The 26106-nt window shown below is 33.7% G+C and overlaps 4 protein-coding genes and 2 long non-coding RNA genes across 6 annotated transcripts; 5 read left to right on the plus strand and 1 right to left on the minus strand.

The window, feature by feature from the left end:
* Positions 1-1257: 1257 nt before the first annotated feature.
* LOC102607629 (lecithin-cholesterol acyltransferase-like 1) lies at positions 1258-2835 on the plus strand. The gene is made up of 2 exons (XM_006472262.4): positions 1258-1743; positions 1816-2835. Exons 1-2 carry the CDS (start codon positions 1310-1312, stop codon positions 2720-2722), a joined length of 1341 nt encoding a protein of 446 aa, XP_006472325.2. The 5' UTR covers positions 1258-1309; the 3' UTR covers positions 2723-2835.
* Positions 2836-6540: 3705 nt separating this feature from the next.
* LOC102607924 (uncharacterized) lies at positions 6541-9007 on the plus strand. Its single transcript, XM_006472263.4, has 3 exons — positions 6541-7221; positions 7864-8051; positions 8269-9007. Exons 1-3 carry the CDS (start codon positions 6621-6623, stop codon positions 8761-8763), a joined length of 1284 nt encoding a protein of 427 aa, XP_006472326.2. The 5' UTR covers positions 6541-6620; the 3' UTR covers positions 8764-9007.
* Positions 9008-11789: 2782 nt separating this feature from the next.
* Positions 11790-13980, plus strand: LOC102608407 (protein PHLOEM PROTEIN 2-LIKE A10). Its single transcript, XM_006472265.4, has one exon. The coding sequence runs from the start codon at positions 12271-12273 to the stop codon at positions 13546-13548; it is 1278 nt and encodes a 425-aa protein (XP_006472328.2). The 5' UTR covers positions 11790-12270; the 3' UTR covers positions 13549-13980.
* A 1645-nt stretch (positions 13981-15625) lies between these two features.
* On the minus strand, positions 15626-16515 carry LOC127902501 (uncharacterized). The gene is made up of 2 exons (XR_008054854.1): positions 16163-16515; positions 15626-15930 (listed from the first exon to the last, which is right to left on the minus strand). It is a non-coding gene; the product is annotated as an uncharacterized LOC127902501 (long non-coding RNA).
* Positions 16516-19729: 3214 nt separating this feature from the next.
* On the plus strand, positions 19730-21063 carry LOC112497591 (uncharacterized). Its single transcript, XR_008054853.1, has 2 exons — positions 19730-20336; positions 20814-21063. It is a non-coding gene; the product is annotated as an uncharacterized LOC112497591 (long non-coding RNA).
* Positions 21064-24466: 3403 nt separating this feature from the next.
* Positions 24467-25400, plus strand: LOC102609272 (basic leucine zipper 4-like). Its single transcript, XM_006472268.4, has one exon. The coding sequence runs from the start codon at positions 24569-24571 to the stop codon at positions 24989-24991; it is 423 nt and encodes a 140-aa protein (XP_006472331.2). The 5' UTR covers positions 24467-24568; the 3' UTR covers positions 24992-25400.
* The last annotated feature ends 706 nt before the right edge of the window (positions 25401-26106 follow it).

Raw genomic sequence — 26106 nt, forward strand, 5'->3', positions numbered from 1 at the left:
ATATAGTTGCAAATTTATGATAAACTGATAATAAAATGTTAATTGTTCTCTTAATAATTAATAAAAATTATTATTATTATTATTATTATTAGTAGTAGTAGTAGTAGTAGTAGTAGTAGTAGTAGTAGTAGTAGTAGTAGTAGTAGTAGTAGTAGTAGTAGTAGGTGTTTAATTATTAGTATTGTTCTCTAAATTGTGTACATTATTTTATTTTTGTTAATTTATTTGTTTTTAGTTGTAAATAGAAATGAAAATTATCTTTACTAGAAAAATAAAAAATAAAAATCCATGGGTATCCATGGATATCTATATCCGAATGGATCAACTCCACATTCAGCCTCCAAGGATGGATATAAATAAAGTAATGATACAGCCACAAACTCTTGTACAAACTTATTTTGTACAAACTGACTTGCATTAATTCATTAGTTGAATGAAAATATAAATTAATAAAAACAAATCATGTGGGCCAAGTGATATTTAATTCAACCAATCTTATCATGCCACATCAGTTTGTACAAAATAAGTTTGTACAAGAGTCTGTGGCTGTATCATTACTCATATAAATATAAATATCATGGATAAAAATAGATTTGTATATGCATAGACAATGTCCACATATATATGGATATTTACCATCCCTCTTTTTTGGCTCGCCTCTAAATTCATGATCAAACTACCTCCTCCCGCCTCCTCTTTTCTTTCCATTAAAAGTACTTGAATAATCAAAGACATATTAATTCATTTCTTAGTCTTAACGGAAATTCAATTAAACACTTTAATATTTTTTTAATAAACTTTTTATACCCACCCCATTTCATAATTTTTAAAATTTAATTGAAAAATATTTTCTTTTGAGAAACTTATAAGAATTTATAGTTATGAAGATAGAGAGCATGTAATAAGAATAATATAATTAAGATTTTTGAATTTATATATATTTTATAAATGAAACCATAAACTAAATATGATTTTTTAGGAGAAAGTATTATGGCCAAACGGTTGATTTTAGATTAAGGATATGTATTTTACAATTTAAATTGAAGATATTTTAGGAAATAAAGTTTTGCTGGGGTGTTATAAGGATTTAGAGGGGTGCTAAAAGCTCGGTCGCATTTTGTGTGCCCAAAAAATCCATTGTTATTGGGCCTGTGCGATGGTCAAATGCTTGCATGGCTCCTCTCAATCTCTGGGTAATTATGTGATTGCCAACCGAACACATCCTCGAAACTCAACCACACAAATTGGCAAAACTGGTACTAAGGATTGAGGAGTAGGGACGCTGTACAACTTTTCTGTTTCCCCGTATATGGCTATCCCCTCCCTCGGTGCATCAAGAGATAAAAGCGAAAAAAGGAAAGAGATGAAAGGATTGCGTTTCATAGTAGCAATGTCGTTGTTTTGCACGTGTCAAGCAATCAGTCGCGGTCTCCACCCTCTGATCTTGGTACCCGGCAACGGCGGAAACCAGCTAGAAGCGCGGCTGACCAGTGATTACAAGCCCTCGAGCCTGCTGTGCAACCGTTGGTACCCAATTGTGAAGGACAGTGAAGGGTGGTTCAGGCTGTGGTTCGACCCCAGTGTTTTGTTACCTCCGTTTACTAAGTGCTTTGCCGACCGCATGATGCTTTACTATGATCCTGATTTGGATGATTTTCACAATTCCCCTGGCGTCGAAACTAGAGTCCCTCACTTTGGTTCCACTCAGTCCCTTCTCTACCTCGACCCCAATTTTATTTGGAAGTAAGTGCTGTGCTTGTGAAATTTATTTTTGTTCACTTTGATTTTGTCACATTAACTTAAATGTATGTACAGGGAAATTACAGGGTACATGGCATCTTTAGTGGAGTCTCTAGAACGAGTTGGCTATGTCACTGGTGAAACTCTCTTCGGAGCTCCATACGATTTCCGATACGGATTGGCAGCAGGAGGTCATCCGTCCCGCGTTGGCTCCAAGTTTTTGCAGGACCTGAAGGATTTGATAGAAAAAGCAAGCAATTCCAATGGTGGGAAGCCAGTTATACTTGTTTCACACAGCTTGGGAGGGCTTTGCGTCCTACAACTTCTTAACCGAAACCCTTTACCCTGGCGCAAGAAATTTATCAAACACTTTGTCGCTCTGTCTGCTCCGTGGGGTGGCACCGTCGAAGAAATGCTCACTTTTGCTTCAGGCAGTACGCTAGGAGTTCCATTCGTTGATCCATTGGATGTGAGACAAGAGCAGAGGAGCTCTGAAAGCAATCTATGGCTCATGCCTAATCCCAAAGTGTTTGGGAGGCAAAAACCGTTGGTTATAACCCCGAATGCTACTTATTCAGCGAATGATATCACTGAATTCCTCGATGCCATCGGGTTCCCTCAAGGGGTTCACCCTTATACCACGCGGATTTTGCCCTTGTTGGAGCAATTAAGTGAGCCTGAGGTGCCCGTCACGTGCATTATCGGAACAGGTGTGAAGACACCGGAGACATTGGTATACGGAGAAAATGGTTTTGATGAGCAACCGAATGTTATTTATGGGGATGGAGATGGGACTGTGAACATGGTTAGCCTGTTGGCACTTGAATCGCTATGGGCCGATAACAAAAATCAGGCACTCAAGGTGATTACGGTTAGTGACGTTTCGCATACATCAATACTCAAAAATGATGCTGCCCTTGATGAAATTATAGGTGAAATTTCTGACATCAATTCTCTTGTAAGTGGGAGAAATTTTGTATAGAGCCAATTACATTTCACGACACAGCAACATTGAAGCAAATTATATTTTGTTTGTTTATTGTCTGTCAAAGATTTTGCTTGATTTTAATTTGCAGCCGGACAGTTAAGTTTTAATTTGTATGAAAATGTCAGCGATTTAACATTCAGTTGAAGAAAAAGCACATTAGCAGAATGTGAGAAAAGTATTATACAACAACCCGAAAGAGAGTGGACGAATTGGTTTTTATTAACCTCAGAAAATTGTTATGAACGTATATTGATTACGTTGTTGTAAACTTACAGGGACTCTCCATCGATTTATTGGTATTGAGTTGTGGGTAGCTTAAAACATACAGCTGTTGTGTAAAAAATGTTAAAAGCTCGTTTAGTCCCTATATTTTGAAGTTAGTGCCCGTTTAGTCCCTATATTTTTAAAAATACCTCAAACCATCCCTACCATTAAATTATTGACACTTTTGCCATTATCTTTTGTTCCTTTTAACTTATTTTTATCATATTGCCATATTATAATAATTTTTAGACATTATTAAAAAGAAAAAAATAACCCTATTATAATAATTTTTTTAGACATTATTAAAAAGAAAAAAATAAATTACCAGTTTAACACCAAAAAATAAAATAAAATAAAATAAAATAAAATATATTAATTTTTGTGGAACACACTCTTGAGTTAAAATATTAATTTTTCTAAAAAAATTGATAATTTAATTTTTTACGATATTAATTTTTTAGACATACGTGACCTTTCACAAAAATTAATATATACATTTTTTGTTTTTATTTTATTTTTGAGTTTAATTTGATAATTTGATTTTTTATTAATATCCACAAAAGAAACATTATTGTAAAAATGTAATATTGTAAAAGTAAGTTAAAATAAAAAAAATAATGGCATAAGTGTCAATATTTAGTAGCAGGGACGTTTTGAGGTGTTTTTAAAAATACAGAGACTAAATGGACACTAACTTCATAATATAGGGACTAAACAAGCTTTTACCCTGTAAAAAAATATAACAATAAAATAAAAGTTACTAATATCTATTAAGTATGATTTTTAAATAAAATTTCGGATAAAAATAATAAAAGATATTTTAAATTTTTTATCTTACAATTGGTAGATTAAAATAACTTAACTTTCAAAATATAATAATTAATGTTTATCAAATATTTTAATTCTCTCAATATCGAATGGGGCCAAAATCAGGTGAGAAGTAATTTAATCAATTTTTAACTGCTCAATAAAATCTATGAGTGATAATTAACAATTAATACTGGAGTAGGTGCCATAATTTGTATCGAAGGATTCCAATTTTCCTCCAAGAATCTCACTATATAAACAACAACTTGGAAAAAGGAGATATTCATTGATTCTCTAGGATTTGATTGACAGGTTCATTCTCTCGTGCAAATTGAAGAGAGCCACAAGCTCTGTGGAGGAGCATCCTGGAGTTGCTCAAATATAGTTCCTACTTTATTTCCACTTTCTCATGAATCAAATGCTAAGCCGAACGTCGAAGTGTCTTTGACAAATGCCAAACAACCACTTGGAGCTTTGAGAGTTTGAAGATGAAGAACAAACTGAACACTTTATGTATTAAAGGGTTTTGTCACCATCAAAGATCAATGGCGAAATGAATCGATACCAAAAGGAATATATTGCTAATATTGACATTTGAGAAGTTAATTTTTAGCACAATTACTTTTAGTGATGCTCACACATGGACATTCACACGAAATTAAAATGCGTGCATAGTTAAAAGATAAAAAAACTATAGATTTCAACGTATTGTTTTTTTCTCGTTTAATTTATTAAAGTTTGTGATTTTTTATCTTTTAACTCTGTCAGCATGAAATTTTTATGCATATATTTGTACCTGAACATGATTGTATTATACTCTAATTCACAAATTATTAAGATAAAATATGCTATTATAAGGATAGTGCAATTTATGAAAGTGAAATGAAGAAGCATTGCAATCATAATAGACATATGATCAGTGCACCTTTTTAAGTTTTTAAAGAGGCCAGTGAGTGTGAATATCATTGTATTCTCATCTTGCTATGGGTTTTCAATCCACTTTCTTACACGGTTACACCGCCTTCCACAAAACTTATTTTTATACACTACTTTGAGTTTTTTTTATCGGTAACATATTTTCACCGGCGTAGAAATAGTGCCTCACCACAAAACTTATTTTTGTGTACGAGTTTTTATCGGTGGGTTGAAGGCGACAAATCCACCCACCACCACCACCCAGCTTGTGAATATTTTATTCTTAGAAATTTCTGTCACAATGACTAAAACTCCGCGTAGTATCTGGCGTGTCCCACCTTTTCTTCATAATTCATGTACTTGCTTCAGTTCATTTACTCTCTTAAGGTTTTTGTGTTATTGAGTTATTGTAATTTTTAAGTTATAATTATTATAAAAAAATTATAATTATTTAAAAAAATTGTAATTATTAAATATAAATTAATAATATATAATAAATATAAATTTTAAATAATAATTTTAATAAAATTATTAAAGATATAATAAAATTTTCATTATATAAGTGAAAAATCATATTAACATAATTTACAAGCTACAATGGCTAGTGTTTACTAAACATTTTAATTCTGTGACTTTTAAGTTACAACTGCCCAACATCAATCACAAACGCATCCTAATTATATTTTGTTGGTGGTATCTACTTGTAGGGAATGACAAATGTAGAGAATTGCAATAATAATGGTAGAATTTTATTGTGTAAAGTAATATATTTACAATTCTGTATGTAAGAAGAAAATAATAATAATAGGTAAACTGTAGAAAAATAATGTGTATTTCAAGGCACGTTACAAATGTCGCTTTCCTTAAGATGTTATTTTCCTCCACCAATTGAATGATGCACAGTTAAGCAAATACGCCTCCATGATACAATGAAACACTTGTTTGTATGCTTGCGTTGTGCATCGACGAAAGCAAACTATAATACTCTTAAATGTTATAAGGCTACCAAGAAATAATATATTGTTCCTGTAGAAAACAATATATTAGATATATAATGAACAAAAATAAGTGTTATATGATGAAATTCGTTTTAGAAAAAAATGGATGAGAAAAGAGTGATGTGGGATCAATATTTTCATTTCTAAATAGTCTAAACATGACCTCTATTTATAGATATACTTATGCCATTTCATTTGAGTTGTCATCTTTCATAATATCCCTTCATTCATAGCCATTGGATCAAGAATTAATTTTAATACATGGTCCAAATTAAATCATCACCATTTCAAATGAAATGTCACAATGAAATTATGTGTTTTCAAATGAAATGGCACAATGAAATTATATATCATTAAGTGAAAAGATACATCTTCTATAAGGCACAAATAAATAGATATATTTTAACAACAAAACACCATTTATTTTGAAAAATGTTCCAACATATTTCCTCATCATTGATTATACTTTTATTTTTTGTTCTAACAAAGTTCTACCCTCAAATTCTTTTTATAAAAAAATATAAATAAATGAATAAAAGTACTTGCCATACTAAGAAACAAAAATAATAGCAAAATCATTATGCTTTTCAAGTGTGACCCCTTCTAAATAATTTGTAATGACAAATTTTTTCCAACTTGTGAAACATAATAATGGTTCATTTCACATGCGCCAAAACAAAACAGACGAGATCAACGGTCTACAATAGCTCGATTAAAACTTTGCTTTCATGGCATCATCCAATAAGATACACATTTTGAACAAGATGGTTCACAAAACAGCTGATTCCGCCACTCACACAGCGGCAACAATTTTTAAACCCCAAGCTTTGAACCAATCACTTTCTAGCCCCCAAGAAGAAAAGGAAAAATGAAAAAGAAAAAATAAAAATAAAAATTTGAAAAAAAAAATGTCATGGCTGGCTCGCTCGATCGCAAACTCTCTCCATCTCGACGACGATGACGATGGAGCAGAAGAAAACGACGTCGTGCCGGACCGAAGCAACCTCGACACTTCACCCACCAATCATTATCAAATCCCCCCACCAAAGGATGATCGAACTCAATCTCCACCAGAACAGTTAGAGGAAAATGAATTCCAATCGCGTGGCGTTAAAGAAGACTTGACGGAATTCAAGCAAACCCTAACTCGCCAATTCTGGGGAGTCGCGTCGTTTCTGGCTCCACCCCCGACAACACACGATAATCAACAAGGCTCGAGCAATAATTTGGACGAATCAGGGGCGCCGGATCAGTCCGACGAAGAAGATCCGCTAGATTCGGGGATCGGAGTGTCGGAGATGTCGAGGATGGGTTCGAATTATTATCCGCTTGGATCGGAGGAAAATGAGGGAGAAAATGGGAATGGAGACTACGGAGAGGAAGAGGAAGAAGAGGAGGGATTAAGTGCGGTCGGGATCACGGACGAGGTGTTAGCTTTTGCGAGTAACATTGCGCATCATCCTGAAACATGGCTTGATTTTCCTCTAGACGAGGAAGAGGATTTGGATGGTATGGTTCTTATTGGATTATTTATGCTAGTAATATAATAGCTGAATTCAAATTGACTATAAAGTCACTTGATCACATGATCATGGAATTTTCTATTACTTGATGGTTGCTTTTGTCATATTGCAAATGCATTACCCCTTATGATTTTACTGAAGTGTTTACTTTGATATTCTGATTTCACTTTCTAAATCATCTGTGTACTGATAGTAGTAAATATTGAAACACAAGGACTTAGTGATTCTGGTTATACAAAACAATGGTCGAGTTTTAGTTTCTTGTCCCGGTCTTTTATTTATAGGTTAAGCTTTGGAGTTTTCTTTTTTTCTATTTGAGACCTCCTTCTACGTGCTGTCCAGTCCTTGAAGACTTGTGTGAGGATGTAGCGTTTGGAGAACCTGGGTATGTACAAGATCGGGTAGCTGTCTATTTAGTTGTTCTAGTTTCTCTGATCCCACTTCTCCTAGTAGGGACATTCCAAAACCGTAGCATGAACCGAAAAACAAACTCTTCCTCCTGGGAATGAGCTAGCATAGTTGGTGGTTCTGATTTATTGAATGTATTTCTTATTTTTACCCACATTGCTTCATAACTGTGCACTTTCAAGACTTTACATGGTATTTATATGCCTGCCTCTTTTTTCAGATTTTGACATGTCTGATGCTCAAAAGGAGCATGCTTTGGCTATTCAACATTTTGCTCCTAGATTAGCTGCTCTGAGAATTGAACTTTGCCCTTTTCATATGAGTGAGAATTACTTTTGGAAAATTTATTTTGTTCTGCTGCATTCCAGGCTCAACAAACTTGACGCAGACATTTTGTCTACACCCCAAGTAAGTTGAAACTTTGCAAGTATGTGTGTCTATATATATGTGTGTGTAAAGTTAAAGAGAGTCTAGCTACATCTCTTACAAATTTTGCAAACTGCTTTCATGAATTTGATTCTTGTAGGTGTTAGGCAACTAGTAATTATACAACATTCACTCCATACATTCATGTGTGCTAAAGGGATGATTGATGAGTTATTATTCTTCAACCCATTGTTTGCAGGTAATGGAAGCAAGAGCAATGTGGATGCAAGAGCTGCATAAGCAAAGAAAGCCAGAAAGTAACTGGTTTGAAAGAAGCACTTCCTACATGAACGATCATGAAAATGTATTGCAGGAAGACCTTGTTCCTACCTCATCTTGCCGTACACCTGAAATCATGTCTCCCAGGATGTATGCCGCTGAGCCAACCACTTCCACCATGACCACTGATTGTGAAACTGAGAAGCACCCAATTGAAAGCACAGAGGTTCAATTTATTGATAAGGCTGTCATTGTGGAAAAACAGGTAGTGACTGAGGATAAGAATTTATTGGTTGGCCGGTCCTCTAAAATACAAATTCCAAATTATGAAGACGACTATGATGACTGGCCGGATGAAGATTCAGATTTAGGCAGACAGAATGAAACTGCAATTTGTGTGGGGAATGAAGATGACATTTCTTTCAGTGATCTTGAGGATGATGATAGTGTGCCCATGAAACCAAAGGTTGTTTGAAAATGAAACCAAAGTCGATTGAAAATGCTATGAATTTATTAGAATGCCATGCTCATTAAGCTCCAGTGCAGCGTAAGCTTTGCTGATCGGAAAAGAAACGGATGGAGATTTGATTTGATATGAAATCGACACTAGAGATTTGCTTAAGCCGTAAGAGTCTAGGGTTTGTTGCACATTTTCGTAACCAAGTCTGTACATGATGATGATCAAGTGTTCATACAGTGATGGCGTGTTCCCTTCCCAAGATCATTGAGCTTTTATTTATTTATTAAACAAATATGTTTATGTGTCTTAATAACTAATATTCGTAGTTACTTAAAAAAAGAATTATTATTATTATTTGGAAATCAAACTCCTTATCCGCCCACTTCCACTCGTGCCCCAAACCTCTATTAATTAGACTTTGTATTACGAGATTCAATTAAATGAGTTAAACTTCAAGTTCGAAAATAATAATAATAATAATAAATAAAGAAATAAAACTTTCTTATTGTAGAATCAACCAACCAAACTTTCCCACCACTGCGCATTGAAGTCTTTAATAATCGAAATTATTTTCTGTTAAAAAAATTGAAATTGAAGCTCCTAAAGGTTGCCCATGCCATAATGAAGCATTGAGTTGAAACTATTGTTGTTTTTGTTTTGTCAAAACAAAATATTATTTTTGTTGACTCAAAATTAACACTATCTGTATCTAGCATAACGGTCAATAAGATGTTTACTTATGTATATTTGAGTAAATTTCCAATCATTATTTTTTGGTTTATATTATGGGTCGTGATGTGGAAGGTAAAATTGAGTGTCAGTAATGTCTAAATTGTGTAGAATTCATAACAAAACTCAGTTAAAAATCATGGTTATAAATAGTGTTAAAGTAATTTGGGTAGAACAAAGTCCAAATCACCAAGACAATGAAAACATGGTGCTAAACTTGAATTGCTTAAGGATGGTAATGGGTACCGTCCGCGATAGATTTGTCATTATTAAATCTAAATACGCCTAAAATCTAAATTATCAAATCCATCCGTAACCTATTGTAGGTTTTAATTTTTTAAATAAAATTCACCAATTGCAAATTTTGACAACTATCAAATCCGCAATGGTACGAGGTAGATTTTTTGTTGATTTCCACATTCAAAATCACAAATGTTTAATATGTAAATTTATAATAATTGCCTAAAATTCCACACAGCATACTCAATTCTAAATTTAACCAATGTAAATGAAAAATTAAAATCTCAATATCCATCCAACACAAATTCTCAAATTTAAGTATAAAATACACAAATCTATAAAAAAAAAAAACCACAAGTTAGTATCAAGAAATAACAATTATCATTTTATATTATCATTCAACACAAGTTCTAAGAAAAGTCTTCATTGTGTTCACCACCAATAGTACCCTTCTAACACGATTCCTACAATAATATTTTCTAAAGATTAATACTTTTTTTTTAAAATACTAATCCGAAAAACAAAATTTTAATAATGAAATAATTCATGCACTGAGTTAAAGAATGATAGTCCATATAAAATTATAATAAGTATATAATAATTCATGCATTAAGTTAATTGCAACTTGCAGACACATTTGCACTTTGCATTATTTACTTTATATATTTTTAGATTTAAATATTTTCAATTAAAATTAAATTAAAAATATATTAAAAGGCTGCGGGTTGGCGGATACACATGCTGGTATCTATCGAATATTTGGTTAATACCAAACATACTTGCAACCTAATGCGGGTTTCAATTTATAATACCAAACTTGCATGCAACCCACAAAATTACCCGCATAGGTGGATTTAGGAGGTTTGTAGATACAATTAACATCTATAGAACTACCCCCAACTAATAAATAGAAAAAAAAAATTTTACCCGAAATTTATTATTATTATTATTATTATTATTATTATTATTTGTTTTTATCCCCCCAAAAGATTTAGAAATTATATATTTGAGTTTTGCTATTTGCCCCGGGTCAAACCCCGAAAGTAATAAAGGAACAACGTCGTTTCAATCTTTTTTTTTTCCTCATTCAAGTTAAACGACGTCGTTTTGGCAAAATTGTTACAGTCCAAATTGGTTGCTCTCTGTCTTCGTCTCACAGCCCCTTTCCCCTTCATTCTTGGTTGAGGCAAAATCAATAACAGCCTCAAATTGCTTTCTCTTTCCCTTCGTCTCATAGCTTCTTTCTCCTTTTATTTCTCTATTTCGCTTCACCTTCGTTTCACAGCCACCATCACGCACCCACCACACCGACAGCCATCAGCGTGGCAGCCACCATCACGCAGGGTTCCATCACAAATACCCAGCCATCAGGGCAAAAGTGACCTTCTACCTACTAATTTGACGAAAACTAATTCAGAAAGGGCAAATATGAGACCATGGAGTGCAGATCCTAGGATATCCCAAACAAAACCCATGATTTATTATCTGTCAGTAATGTCGCCGTATCTATCAGAATCTAAATCCAGTGCAATTATAGTCATAGCAGCTGTTATTATCACGACAACATTTATCATTGCAGCATTCAGTTTATTCTTCACTAGAAAATAATCAAATAGGGTGGAAAAAACTAACGATGATGATGCCAAAAGAGTAGCAGTTGATGCCGAAAGATAGGCTTAGGCATATGCATACATGCGACTATCTGCAGCACTTAGAAAACCCAGAACAATAAAAGCTAGGGTGAGTTTTAAATCAAGAGGAGTGGGAAAGGTTTTAAATACGAAATATGCAGGCCACAAGATCAAAGCAGTCAAAGGCCACCCAGCAACTGCAACAATTTTACCAAAACGACGTCGTTTTAGAACTTGGTTAAGGAAAAAAATAGAGGGATTGAAACGACGTCGTTTATTACTTTCAGAATTTGACCCGAGATTTGACTTGCGATACCTAGCATTTTCCTATATATTTATATAAACCACGGACAACACGGGCGGCTTCAGCCCACACGTGCTTAATACTGACAGTCCTCAAGTCCTTAACGGCAGGCCGTTTCGAAGTTTAATGCACAACGCCCAATCATATTTCCGCGCGCTTCTTAAAAATAATGATAAAAAATCTGCAGCCTCGAAAGTTTCCAAGGTCTGGGCTCTTCAGCCAATCAGCATTAGTTATATGCCCATGTGGACATAAAACATAAAAAGATTCGTCAGCTCCGTTCAACTCGGCAAATTCTCTCTCCTCCTCCTCCTCCTCCTCTGCAACTGCAGCCACCAGGTTCGTCGTCTCCCTCTCATTCACTTGTTTCCTCATAATTGCATACACAATTTCACTCGCGCATCCAACTAAAAATATTGATGTAAAACCGTTATATCCGCTCATCAATTTCAACCCCACTGACACATCAATTTATTTGGAAAAAAAAAAGAAAAAAATAAACCCTAGATTTCTCGATCCTTTAAATAAAAGAAAAGCCATCTTTACCTTAATCTTCTAGCAAGTTCCATCTTTTTACATTTAGAAAACCACCCTTTGCTGCTCTAGGGGTGGTTTTTAATGGAACTTCAATTGGTGAAAAACGCGTTGAATTTCTCTCGGAGAAGAAAGAAGTGGTTGATTTTGTTAGCTCTGCTTGGGGTCTCTAGTTATGGGGCTTACAAGGTTTATAATTTACCTTCTGTGGCAAAGAAGAGGGCGAGACTAATCAATCTGTTAACAGCTTTGGGGAATGTAGTTGAACTGGTTTCTGATTCTTCGGAGATGATGAGTGTTGTCTGTAAAGATTTAAAGGATTTTTTGCAGTCTGATTCTGACCAAATTCCCAATAGTTTAAAGCAAATTTCTAAGATTGCTAGATCCGAGGAGTTCTCTCAGTCTTTGATTAGGCTTTCTGAGGCTGTCACAGTAGGGATTTTGCGTGGGTACAAGATAAACTCAATAAATGAGAATGATACGGGAATTGGTTCTGTAAGTTCGAGTTTTAGTGATAGGGTAATGGATAGGGTTTTCTCTACTGCTGGTACTGGCTTTGTTTCGGTTGTGGTAGGTAGTTTTGCCAGGAACTTGGTTTTGGGATTTTACTCAACTGGTGCTGCGGTCGGTGGATTGGGCATGAGTGATCAGGCAAATGTAGTGCGTTGTGGGGAGGGGTCATCAGATGTGCCCAAATGGGTAAATGTGGTTTGTGACGACAAGTGTAAGGAACTGATAGCTGATTGCATACAGAAGTTTGTGAGCACAGCTATTGCAGTTTATCTTGACAAAACGATGGATATCAATGTTTATGAAGAGCTTTTCACTGGTTTGACCAATCCCAAGCATCAAAACAACGTGAGGGATATTTTGGTTTCTGTCTGTAATGGTGCCATGGAAACACTTGTGAAAACTTCTCACCAGGTTTTGACTAGTTCTACATCTAATTCTACGCATCCGAGTGTTGAACATACTGATGGGGGATATGAAACTAAAGATCATTGTTTTGAGCAAGAAGAGGTTTTGAAACCATTGAATGGGGGAAGCTCATATGATGGGATCCAGAGTAGCGGATGGGTCAGGCAGGTTTCTTCTACCTTGGCTGTCCCCAGCAATAGAAAATTTGTGCTTGATGTGACTGGAAGAGTGACGTTTGAAACCATAAGATCCATTGTGGAGTTCTTGTTTTGGAAGATAGCTGATGTTCTTAAAAGAAGTTCTCATGTAGTTCGTGAGGAGGTAGTGGACAGGGGATTGGAAGTTATCAGATATGTTGGTGCAAAGTCTTCAGTTATAATTACCATATGTCTGGCTTTGTATTTACATGTCCTGAGTGGTACTAGAGTTCTCTTGCCTGCTTAATTTTCTCAAAAGAAATCTTCATCAAGCAGACATGAAGACTTAATATTGTAGCTTCATCGGGGAAAGCTTTGTATGTATATATTTTGTTGTCTCACTCAATGGAATTTTAAAACTGATGCCATCAATTTCACTTTGATGGATGATCTACCTACAGGAAATTCTTAGCTTCATTATGTTTGGAATGTCTTCGTTCTTTTATGTAGATGGGCAAACATAAAACTTTACTGGATCAATAATGTATAGTGTTTAGTTAGGTTATACTAGCTACAGGAAATGCTTAGCTTCCACATTTAATTAGTATGTGTCATTATCTTCATTATGTTTTAATTTTTTTTTGTTGATTTGTTCTTTTATATAGATGGGGAAATGTATAACTTTACTGGGATTTAATAATGTGCAGTGTTTAGAAAATCTATACTCTACTATTGTTAATGACTTCGAAAGAGAAAAAAATGTAGTAGTCTAAACTCTCTTTCAGCTCTTGATATTTATGATCCTTGTCAATTCCGTGGCCACAATTAAGACTGGATAGAAATTGTGAAGTAGAAATACATATTTGATGAAACATAAAAATTGGAACTGACTGCGGGCTATAGCCGAGGTGAGATTTTTTTTTTTTTAACCAAACCAACAAAAAAAAAAAAATGTAGTTGAGAAGTAACAAGAGCCAGTGGCCCTTGGGTTCAACAGCTCTCTCCCTTGAAAAGGCAGGAGGTCATGGGTTGGGATGAGGATGGGGTCTCTGTATTTACAATTTTAAATGCAAATATGCAATTGTTGTTGCAATACATTTGTGAATATTTCTATTTTTCTTTGTTCATTTGTAAAGTGGCAACAGACTCCTTGGACTGTGATAGGGTCATGGTTTTTCGAGTTCGAAGGCTCTGTGGGTGTGTTGTGGCTGAATATTCAGAAGTGGGACAACTGTCGCTTTAGTTCTAAATTTTCTGTTAAGGTGATTCTTCCTGTTTTGTTTCATTTGGGAGGAGGAATGTGGATTGACTGTTGCTTAAAACTATATCGTCTTGATCCAAATGCATTTGTTCAAATCTGAAATATAAACTTTCAATCAGTAAAAAATTCTAAAACACAACTGCTGATGAATTCTTGAGGATTGCAAGTGGGTGTTGATTCTGCAGAATTAGAGAGGATGGGCGGATGATTTCTGGTTTAGCATTGAGTAAACTTTCATGATCTTCGATGCGGATGGCACAATCATATCATATAAAAGTGAATATTTCTTTCAAAGGAGCTAGTAACTTAGGACTCACCTTTACTTATTAGCCAATGGATTTTATTGAAACAAACACTTGCAATTGCCTGTATAGGAATGGCTTTATGTGGTGAGGTGGTTCTTATAAGAAATGGCTTTCGGCATCTTATAGTTTTCGATCTATAGATCCTTTAAGTTTTGGTGATGGAAGAAAGGAAGCTCAAAACTGCTAAGAGTAGTTAGAATTGAAAGATGGCTTTGAATTGTGCAATCATTGTGGATTCCTGGTGGAAGAATTTTGACTGGTTTGAAGCTTTAGGGGTAATGCAATTGGTCAGTCACTGTTAGTTAGTATTACCAGTTTACCACTACCCAATTTGTTACTTTTTCTCTGTTTTTTTGGATGGCTACAATCCACAAACATATCATGGCTCTTTTTGAAATTAAAGTTCGATAAAATGTTTGCTAAATACTATTTATTGTATCTTAAAAGTTCAGTTAATTTAATTATATCATTGTATGATGAAAATTTTATTATATTTTTATTAATTATGTTAAAATTATTATTTAAATTTTATATTTACTATGTACTATTAATTTTTATTTTATAATTAAATTTTTTTTCAAAAATAATTGTAACTTACCTTAATACCAAACAGACTCGTATTTCTTTTGATGAAAGGGGGAAAGAGCAGGTTCAAACTCAATATTATTAGGACTTAGGAGCACCGACCCATTCCTGGACTACAAGTGCGAGGCCCCAAAGCACTAATACCACTACTTGAACAAGCTCCGAGAGTTTAATAATCGAATTTTATCAAGAATAAAAACATGAGGACATCCGATCAGAGGGATTGAAACTGCTGATGCTTAAAAAGATCTATTAAATGGCACCAAATCCGAACCAGCGACCACGTGATAGATCTGTACATATATTTATTATATTTATCAGTATTATCACCAACCAATCGGCACCCATCGATACCACTCAGTCAAGTAATAAATGTCATTAGTCTTCATTCATTTTATTATAAATGGATGCAGATACAGAGAGAGGAGGATCATGGGCTGTGGTCCTGAGTATAGATATAATCCACATGAGCAGCTAGAGTCCTTCTAATCAAGCATCCATCTCCATCTTTTCCCACTCCTTCACAGCTCTCTTCTACCTGAAGAATAATAAAAATAACGATATGATAATATATATATAATTATCATGGGTCTTAAATTAGATCAGGTCCACCGTGAAGCACTGATAATAACTCCACGATCATAAAGACAAATGGTAAATATATACGTATTGTTATGATTAGATGGTTGTCATTAGTGCACCACCGTAGAACTGATCCAACTTAGCCACTACCTATGGGAAGTAATCTAAAATAAAAAAAATGGACGTACCATTCCGAGTTGAGTTTTAAGAGAGTGACCAGGGACAGCCAGAGTGGTGTCCGGACGAGCGGCGGCATAGTTTATTAACATGAAGCAGCAGACGAGGGCTATGGCGATAACTAGGCTCCTAAATTTATTCATGTTGTTTTTGTTCTTCTTCTAATTAATCAAATTTCTGTGTCTTGTTCGGTTGTGTCTGTATCAACTCATTTTTATACATACAGTTTCAGTGGGAATCTACAGAGCCAACTGATTTTCATTGTTGGTTACCTTAAACAATGTGTACAAAATTTTTACCCGGTCCCAATAAATTAATTGCTCATTGGCATAATAGGAAATGGCAAACGGGCCATCGTTAATGATTCAGTCGCAGACAGCTCTCCATTTTACCAAATAGACTATATAATAACTCTTACTTTCCATATTCCCATTGTTTCCAATACGTATTATTTTGTTTCATCATCCGAATCACACAGCATATGCCACGTAATTCAATTTCAACCATGTTATTAATAATCCCTGGAATTAACGTTACATGTAGTTGTTGGATATTTGTAGCACGTTATTTATTATTTGAATGTGGACGTTTTCCCCGGGAGATGACCCGCCTTTGTAAAGAGAATACAGCAAAATCAGATCTTTCTCAGAAGTTCATAGAAATTTTGTCCACACGGTAAAAGGGTTATCAACGATCTAATCGGCCTGGGTTTGATGCACAGAAGCCCAAGCGGGGAAAGCGATCCAAAAGAACTTGTTTCTGTGCAAGCAGCTCTAAAAGTTCTTACATGGATTGGCCAATCAAAGAAATTACATAACTTTAATCTCCCTGTTACTAATATAAGAAAAATTTAATCAAGTATGTCTAGCATGCTCTAGATTTATAGGTACTATGTATATAATTTATATAAAAATTAATCATGAGATCACCCAAGTGGGTAAACTTATGATGACAAGCACTTTCATCTTGGGTCTCATCATTCTCTTCAATTTCTTATTAGTCTTTAATTATATATATATATATATATATATATACATACACTTTCGTCTCCATTATCCTTAATCCTTATTGCCTATCATATTTCATATATGATTAATTTTCTCGTGTATCTATAAAGCAAGCCACGCGCGGACCATATTATCATTTCACCATATTTTCTGAGGGATACATAAAGGCCATATGCGCGATTAATTATTGACGCCTCTATAATTTGATATATTTGTCCTTTACCATATTCTTTATTTGCATGAGGGTTTCGCCCAATAATATTTTAATTGATATGAATCTTAGTTTATAATATGACTTTTTGCTAAGAAATTAACTATTTAATTTTGTGAAATGGAGGATGTTTCCCAAATAATTAATTATTATATAGTAGTATTACACTTACCAAATAAAGAACCAAATTTTATTTTACTGCTATTCAGTATTACGTAATATAATATAAATTAGGAATGTTATCATATGTCATTTCACTATCAAAGTTTTCTAGACAATTAGTTTTACCCACTTATTATTTTAGTTTTTATCATTTTACCATTAAATCATTAAAGTCAACAGAATTTTTAACAAAAATTATATTAAAAGTCTATTACACTCTTAAACTATACAAGTGTAATCTAACCCTCTAAATTATAAAAATATAAAATTACTTATAACAAATAAATAATACTTTTATCAATTGATTATTTTATACATCTAAAATAATTAATGGATAAAATTGTAAATATTATACCCTGTGAAATTCGTAAAATACTTAATATACTTTTTAAAAAAATATCCTTACGACATAAGCTAATTTATTAATGGAGTTAATGATTTGGTGGTAAGATAATAGAGATTAAAACATTAAGTGAGAAAACGTAATTGCCAAAAAATTTTAAAAATAAATTGATATGTCTAAAAATATTAAGTTATAAAATGATAATATTCTTATAAATTACAAATATTTATTCGCTATTAAATAGATCTATCATTTACTTTTATAGCAAGTTAGCAATCAATGATCGATTTTGACAATGGGACGGTGTGATGGCGATGCATCATTTGCCCTGTGTATCCCTCACGTTTTCCGTTGTTGTTGGTAACAATTTTTACATTACATAATTAATTTATATATGGGTTCCTCTATGATGCTGTAAATATTTTTACAGCATCAATAATGTATTAATTCTGAACCATTAGATCTAATTAATGGTATACAATATTTGTACTAAAAAAATAATTTAAAAATAATGGTAACCGTTCAAGTGGATATATAATTTTTGTAAAATAATTGTGACCACCCTTCGAATTTGAAACAATTTCACTTAAATAGTATATTTTATTTAAAATTACTTTTCAGCCCTCCTTTAAATTTGTAATATGATAATTTTTTTTAAATAAATCTTCCAAAATCAGTTACCATTAAGTATAAAATATAATATCAAGTATGTTATTTAACACAAAGTCTTGCAATAATTTGTATTGTATGAATTTAATTACAAACCACTAATACCTAAACAATAATGATAATAGAAAGCATTGCAATAAACGATTTTATATGTGTTTTATTAATAATACTATATGAGTCACAACAAATGAGAAATATTTTATTCACCAATTATTATTGAAAAATATATATGTCTATATAACTATAGAGTGAGAAATATTTTGATTTAAATTTTTATCAAAAATTAAACTATTTATTTCATGCAATTTAATGGTGGAGGATATAATATTATGAAATGGTGCTTTGACTTTCAATATCAACCATTAGACTATGAGATATTAGTGGCTCAAATATTGTACCAAAATTTTAAGTTAAAGTATCACAAACCATATCTTTATAATGGAAATATAAAAACATACAATGATTTTTTTCCTCATTTTGTCCATTAAATATTATTTGATGTAATATTTATTTATTGTCACTATTAATTATCATAATAAAAGTAATGACTCTTCGTAGCATATAAATTTTATAATTACTATCAAATAATAACAATAAAATAATCTTTCATGATTCATAAACTAAAGTTAATTAGGAATATGTGTTAGATTTAACTTTTATGAAATTAACAAAGTGAAATTTGAAAATAAAATGAAAACAAGCTTGTGAAAGTTAAATTTTATAAGGCTGAGATAATTTCCTACTATGTCAATAAAAATCTAAAAATATAAATGATTTTCTTTCACTTTTGTTCCCATGTAAATATTATTGAAGGCAATATTTTATTTATTGTCACTATTAACTATCATAACGTTGAGAAAATATGTTACGTGCAACGAAAACATTGCTAACATTAACACAAAACTTGTTACAAGCAACGCAAAATTAGTGCCCTTCAACAACATACCGTATGAATCACAAACTTAACAAATAACAAAATACGTAGTAGAAGTGACGACGCGAAAGAAAGAACTTGATTGCACGGGTCCCAGAACACACAGCCATCCCATGCACGATCATGATCAATGGCTGTCTTGTGGGGTAGCTGATAATAATTACGACGTGCATATGTTACTTAATATGTCCTCGACATTAACTTTATTTTGTATATATATATATATATATATATATATATATATAAGACGATATTAATTATATCTATGCGGAAAAGCTAATCAATAATATACATGTCATACTCAATAAGATGATAGCAATAGCGCAGCTCCGTTGAGTCCAGCCTCAGGGGCAGGCACTTAATAATTTGTTCAAAATAAACTTCTTTAAGTCCCATAAGAACGAACGTATTTACTAAGAGCAGCAGCAGCAGCAGCCAGCAGGAGGTGCTTTGATTGATTTCTGGTCCGTCCTCTCTCGATGGCAGCGGCTACCTCCTCCAGTGGCACTTGTGGGGGCTTATTCAGCTATAGGTCAAGTTCGGAGGACCCCAAAATTCGAGGCTCGTCGGGCCACGGCCACGGCGGCTCGCCCGGGGCCGGTTGCGTGGCCATGTGGTTCGTCAACGGTGTGGCGTCGGCTTTCTTTGCTTCTTTAGAGCGCTGTTCTTGCATCCGCATAGCCACCGCCGAAGACGACGTGGATCAGGAAAACGACGTGCCGTTGATTCACAACGATGGGAATGTAATCGTGAGGCCGCATGATATTGATGGCGGCACCCGCAGGAGAAGGGCGACTGCAAAAGGAAAAGGCAAGAACAAGGGATAAAGCTCAATTAATATTATACTGTTATTTATTAGGTACGTGAAAATTTTATATATGGGTAATGGGTTCTCTCTCTCTTTTTTTTTTTTTCCTTTTTTTCAAAATTAATATGTCATTATTGTCATGTTCATGTGGTTCCTCTGGCCTTGTGGGATAATTTAAATACGTGTTAATTGAATATGATCAAAGTGAATGAAATAAACAATTATTTTCATCATCTATTTAACATATATGAGTGTGAGTGTGAGTGTGTGTTTTCATTTATAAAAGTTATATTCCATAATTACGTAGTGCTATATATACGTGTCATTTCTGGGGATCGATTTTTAACTTGCTTATCATTTTATTAACTAATTAATTTTGTGGATTAATTAGGTGATTATTTTGGGATTGAATATTACAGTTTAATCACAGAGATGAGATCCTTCTGTCAATCAAAGTCTACTATACAAAAAAATCTAATTAAGAAGAAACATACGGTATAGATATACATTTTTTTTTTTTTTTTGCAGAATCTCTTTGTCCCTGGGGGTCAGTCTGAAGGATGAAAATGCAATCCACCATGCATTGATTTATCGTTTCCTGGATTCGAAAGATTCAAACGTTTTCTTTCTTATTACATATTCGAAATTAAAGAGGAAGGTGCGGATTTGACTGCCATTATATTAAATTTAAAAAATAAAAAAAAAATAATTTTTCTATAATCCCACCACTAGTGAGAGTTTATTAGTGTTGGTTATCAAGTTGCTATTATTGGTTCAAGCTAGTTTCATTTTTTCACCTTGTTATCATAATAGGGTTGGTGGGAAAGCAACTGAAAATGAAATCTCCCTCGACAATTATTAACCATCAACAAAAATTAGTGTTAATTATAAAGTTCATTAATTGTTTTTAACTCTAAATTTTAGCTATTAAGAAAAAAATATATTGGGCTTCTTTTTTTTTTTTTAATGTTTTGTGCTGTTATTGTGTTTAACATTGAAGCGTTGGGAGAATTCTAGCGAATATTTTTGGTGCGTAGTCTCTTTTGGTTTCAGACAGCTGGTAGTCTAAGCCTATACCGTCACAATGCATGCACATGTCCCCTTTAAGTTTTAATTTAACGTTACCAATACTGAGGGTAAATTAAAGAATTATAAAAAATAAAAAAAAGAAAAGAAAAGGCAAAGCATGAACACGAAAGTCTAAAAGCTGATTTAAAAGTAAATTCAAAACTGCTTTTGGGCTTTTGGCTACGATGTTGAATGATGTCGCCACACTCAATTGTCATACACATCAGTTACCTTCACGATCATATCGATCGTTTGTTGGCCAAAGTCTCCTTTTACTTTTGTTTTTATCTTTTCTCCTTTATAGACATCAAGATCAAGGCTGAGGGAATCCAAAGATAAGTTGTCGTCCTTAAGACGAACTGAGTATTTGCTGTTTTTTTTTTTTTTTATTTATTTTTAACTATAGTAGATTTCACCAACTCAATTAAATGACACCCACAAAAGTTAATATGAATAACTTTCCTAATTAAATATTCAAAGAGATTGATCTCGCGCAAACTCTTCATTTCACCTAGAAGATCACTTCGCGAAAGTACTCAAATCTACTTTTTTTAAAGTTTTTTTATTTCTCAGTGATGTTGAATGTTTGAGTGAACTCAACTAAGGTTTAATTGTTTAGTTAGTGAAAACAAAGCCCAAAATCTAGCTTACCATGGCATCATGTGATAGTGTTATTCTCTTAAAACAAATTTTTACTTTTACTTATAAAAAAAAAAGGGAAAAAAAAAGTGCCAAAATGTAATTGGATCTAAAGTCATCGAATCCGAACGCCTTTGAAAGAACATGTTTTAATATACATTCAGTTGAAATTTCCTCATCAATACAAATTTGAACTACTACAACAAATACAATTCAAAGTTGATTATATATTTTGTAACCTCACAAATAAATTACACTAGTAAATAATATAAAATTGATTTAATTGCAAATGCAATTCATAGGATACATATTAAACTTTACAAAAGATTTTAGTTCTCTCTTTCTTATTTTTATTATATGTTCAAATGTTTAAGTCCTCTAACTAAGTAATTTTCAAATATTTTTATTTGATTAATCACCCAAATTTAAATCTTAAGAACGTTAAGAGATAAAATTAATCACACAACTGTTTTAAACTTCATCATAACTAACCGGTAGAAAATAAAAAAATACATAAAAATAAAACAGACATCACAGGCGGGCCAACGCGACAGGCCGGGCGGCCCGGTTATAGCTAATGATTGTTCTAAACGCTAATCACTGCCATTAGATAAGGCCCACAAATCCAGCTGGCTAATGATTGTTCTAGACGCTAAGCAAATTAGAGAGCATAGAAGATTCCAGATCAGTAGAGGTTTTAGAAGGAAGATTAAATTGGCAAAACCAACTGTGTATCTATCATTGCGGATTTCATTTTAAATTGAATAAAATAGACCGACCATAAATTTCCAACCGTCAAATTAAAAAATTATATATCAAAATTGAAAATTTAAAGAAACTTGAAAAAGGAAAAAATAAATAAAATTACTATGGGACCCGCAGACCACTGCCTTCGCAAATTTGGTTTCTTTCAACAGCCATGGGAAGCAACTGATTGGAGATCCTCTTATCAGCATGCCTTTTTTATTCCAATCACAGTAATGGCCTTTCCCTTGTGTTACATACGTGTCGTGTTTTCATATAATTAAGGAAAACAACGTAAAATTTTTTAGATCCACACAAATATAGTTGGAGATTGTTGGGGGCCCTTATCAATCCCCTCGAACGAAACTACTGTCAGACTCTGATCCTTTCGTCCTAAATATCTAAATTATTTCATTATCACATTTTATCTATTAGGGTCTAGTTTTAATACCACTTGTTGGGAGACTTAGGATAAAATTTATAAGTATCTAACACAAAAGATTAGTCTTTTAGATGGAATAACCGATCTCCTTATGAACCCAAGTATCTTCCATTTATTAGTCAATGTAGGACACAACTCAACAGAGATACAGACGTGAAAGAATTGAGTTACTTGCGTGCTAGTACCATAAACGAAAAAGAAGATAACGGAACATTAATGTTAAGTCATTTATTTAGCAATTTGCTTAAGCAAAACTGATCATTAAATTAAATTGATTAATTTTATGATTAACTGTGGGTGAACCGGCGGTATTGTTTTCACAATGGAATAACAAAACGAAGCCAAACAAAAACAACAGAAAAAAGATTAAGGTGGTGGTCGATGACATTCTCAGAAAAAGGCAGCAGGAATCTTAATTGAATTGTTTTTACATGAGCGGCCGCATGCACATGCACATTAAGCCAACTTCACTTCGTGAGTAAAACAGGGTGAGATTTAATTAATTAGATGTCAATTAATGTCTAACTATATATATATATAACTGTAGAACGTGAGCATGCTGCATGCATGCATGTTAGCCTCCACTATACGAACCTTTTAGCCAAAAACCTAACATGCCCCATCCAAACTAACTGCACGCCCACATTAAGAATTAAAACTCCTATACATCCCGTTACCCCTTTTTTATAGCGACCTCGTATCGAAAACATTATTTTATTTTTACGGACGAGAAAATTTATCCATTAAATATCAACCTTTTTGATATTCGGATGGCTGCAAATATAAAAACATAAATGCACATTCAAACTCAACTTAAATACGAAAGCTTGGTGTATGGAATCTTAATCTTATACTATTCTAACATATTCGTGCATGGAGTATATATGATCGATCATGCATGCTTAGGCCATCAAATAAAACAATAACACAGCCCTTTTTTTTTTATTTTTTATTTTATATAGCATTTCTGACCTCACTCGCGTATCCCATACGACATTGTGGCTACCTGTCCGATAAACATAGCAGTCATCCCTAGTCTTTATTTTATTTTTAAGTATATTGTTTTGTTTGATTCTTCGTGATTAAGCTAGCCCTAGCTAGCTTAACTCTTCTACTGATGGCCCCCCACCTGACGATAAAGCAAATTAACAATAGCACCCCCACCACCTCACAACTTACATGTTATGGGTTTTACTTTTTAATGCTCTTTTACAAAAGTGCCCCCACTCTCCAAAGTCTTTGCTTAATTGGACCCACATCCACCTTTTCTACCTCTATAAATACTCATCTCTTACATTTGCTTCTTCCCTTTTCCCCTCCTTTCCTTTCATCTCCCTCCTGTTCATTAATTCATTCTTGATTAATTAGTTCCTGTCTCGCTATATCAATAATGTTCTTAGGTGAAGAAGCAGCGGCTCAGTTCCAGTTACCGGTTCTTGAAACCAGGTTCACCGCCGATGATATCCAAGAATGGTTATCTGATCTCTTCCAGTCAAACTCCGGTTCTTCGGAGGGGTCAACTCGGGCGGTTTACTCCGATGATGAGAGGAAGAAGAGGCGCATGATATCGAACCGGGAGTCAGCCCGGCGGTCCCGCTGGCGAAAGAAGAAGCAATTAGAAGATCTCACCGAGGAACTGAACCGGTCGGCAGTAGAGAACCAGGTGCTGAAGAACGAGTTGAACATTGTATTAAACCAGTGTTACCTACTATGGAGAGAGAACGAGCAGTTAACATCTGAGTACGTTGCTTTGCGGACAAGACTCTCCAATCTTTATCGGATCTTAGGCTCCATGCAGACGCCGTCACAATAGTTATCCAACGTTCAACATAATTTGACCAACTCACTATTTATATAAGCTCATAAAAAAATAAAGCTCAAATATTATAATATGACGCTAAAATATATATATATATATTATTAGAGCTCTCGCCTCTGTGCACGCATGCATGTTGGATTTAAAATTGGCTTTTTTGACTGAAACCCCCACGTGTTTTACCGTGTAAAGAATCTGTGGTCTGCCTTTTTTGGTTGTCTTTTTTTTAAAGCAGCTATGTTCATTTTTACGTGTCTTGTTGTTAGTGGCAGCGAGGCAATCAGTGCATGTGCGGGAATTTAATTAATTTTGTAGTTTCGGCAGCTGCTGATGATCAAGTTTGGTCCATCGATGTAAATAATCCTTTTTGCGTTCCAATTATTGAATGCGATGTTTTGTTGCGTTTGTTTTGTCTTTGTACAAATTGCTTTCTCGCTTGGGCGATCATTCATATAATGATGCTAAAAAATTATCTACTTTTACCCGTCCAAACAGAGATCAACAGACGGAATTGGAAACACGAATACTTTGAGAGAGCGTGGGGTCTACCTTTTTATGCCCTGGCCTACAAAATCATTCTAAGATCCATGTGATAAAAAGTTGATGGGACTGGAATTCCTTGAGGTTAAAAGTGAATTAAACGATAACCGAATTTTGCCGAATATGTATATTATTCATCCAACGGTGCAGAAACAATGTGTTCGCGGTGAGCCATGCATTACATTCAACACGTTGCACTCCCAATAAATTGTACCTTTAAGAAAAATAGAAATTAAACCAACGACAGCCAAGACACGTGTTTACATCAAAACCCTATTAAAGGCCTATCATTTGGGCAGACTTACCATTATGAGGTGGAATTCATAATTTTTTATTTATTTTAAATAATATGAATTCTATATATAATTTAATTAGTGATCCTATTGATATTCCTATTGATATACCCCCCATGGTTAACAGCGAAAGTTTTAGTTCGACATGGTAAGGTGGTGTGTTCTTTAAAAAAAAAGAAAAAAAAAAAGCCATCACAAGCGTAGGGCCTGTCTTCTTATCTTAAGTTACGTGGGTATTGTTTTCTTTCTATTTTTAATACACAAAGGAATGGCAATCTA

The sequence above is a fragment of the Citrus sinensis genome, chromosome 5 (genome assembly GCF_022201045.2).
Source record: "Citrus sinensis cultivar Valencia sweet orange chromosome 5, DVS_A1.0, whole genome shotgun sequence".
Lineage (NCBI taxonomy): Eukaryota > Viridiplantae > Streptophyta > Magnoliopsida > Sapindales > Rutaceae > Citrus > Citrus sinensis.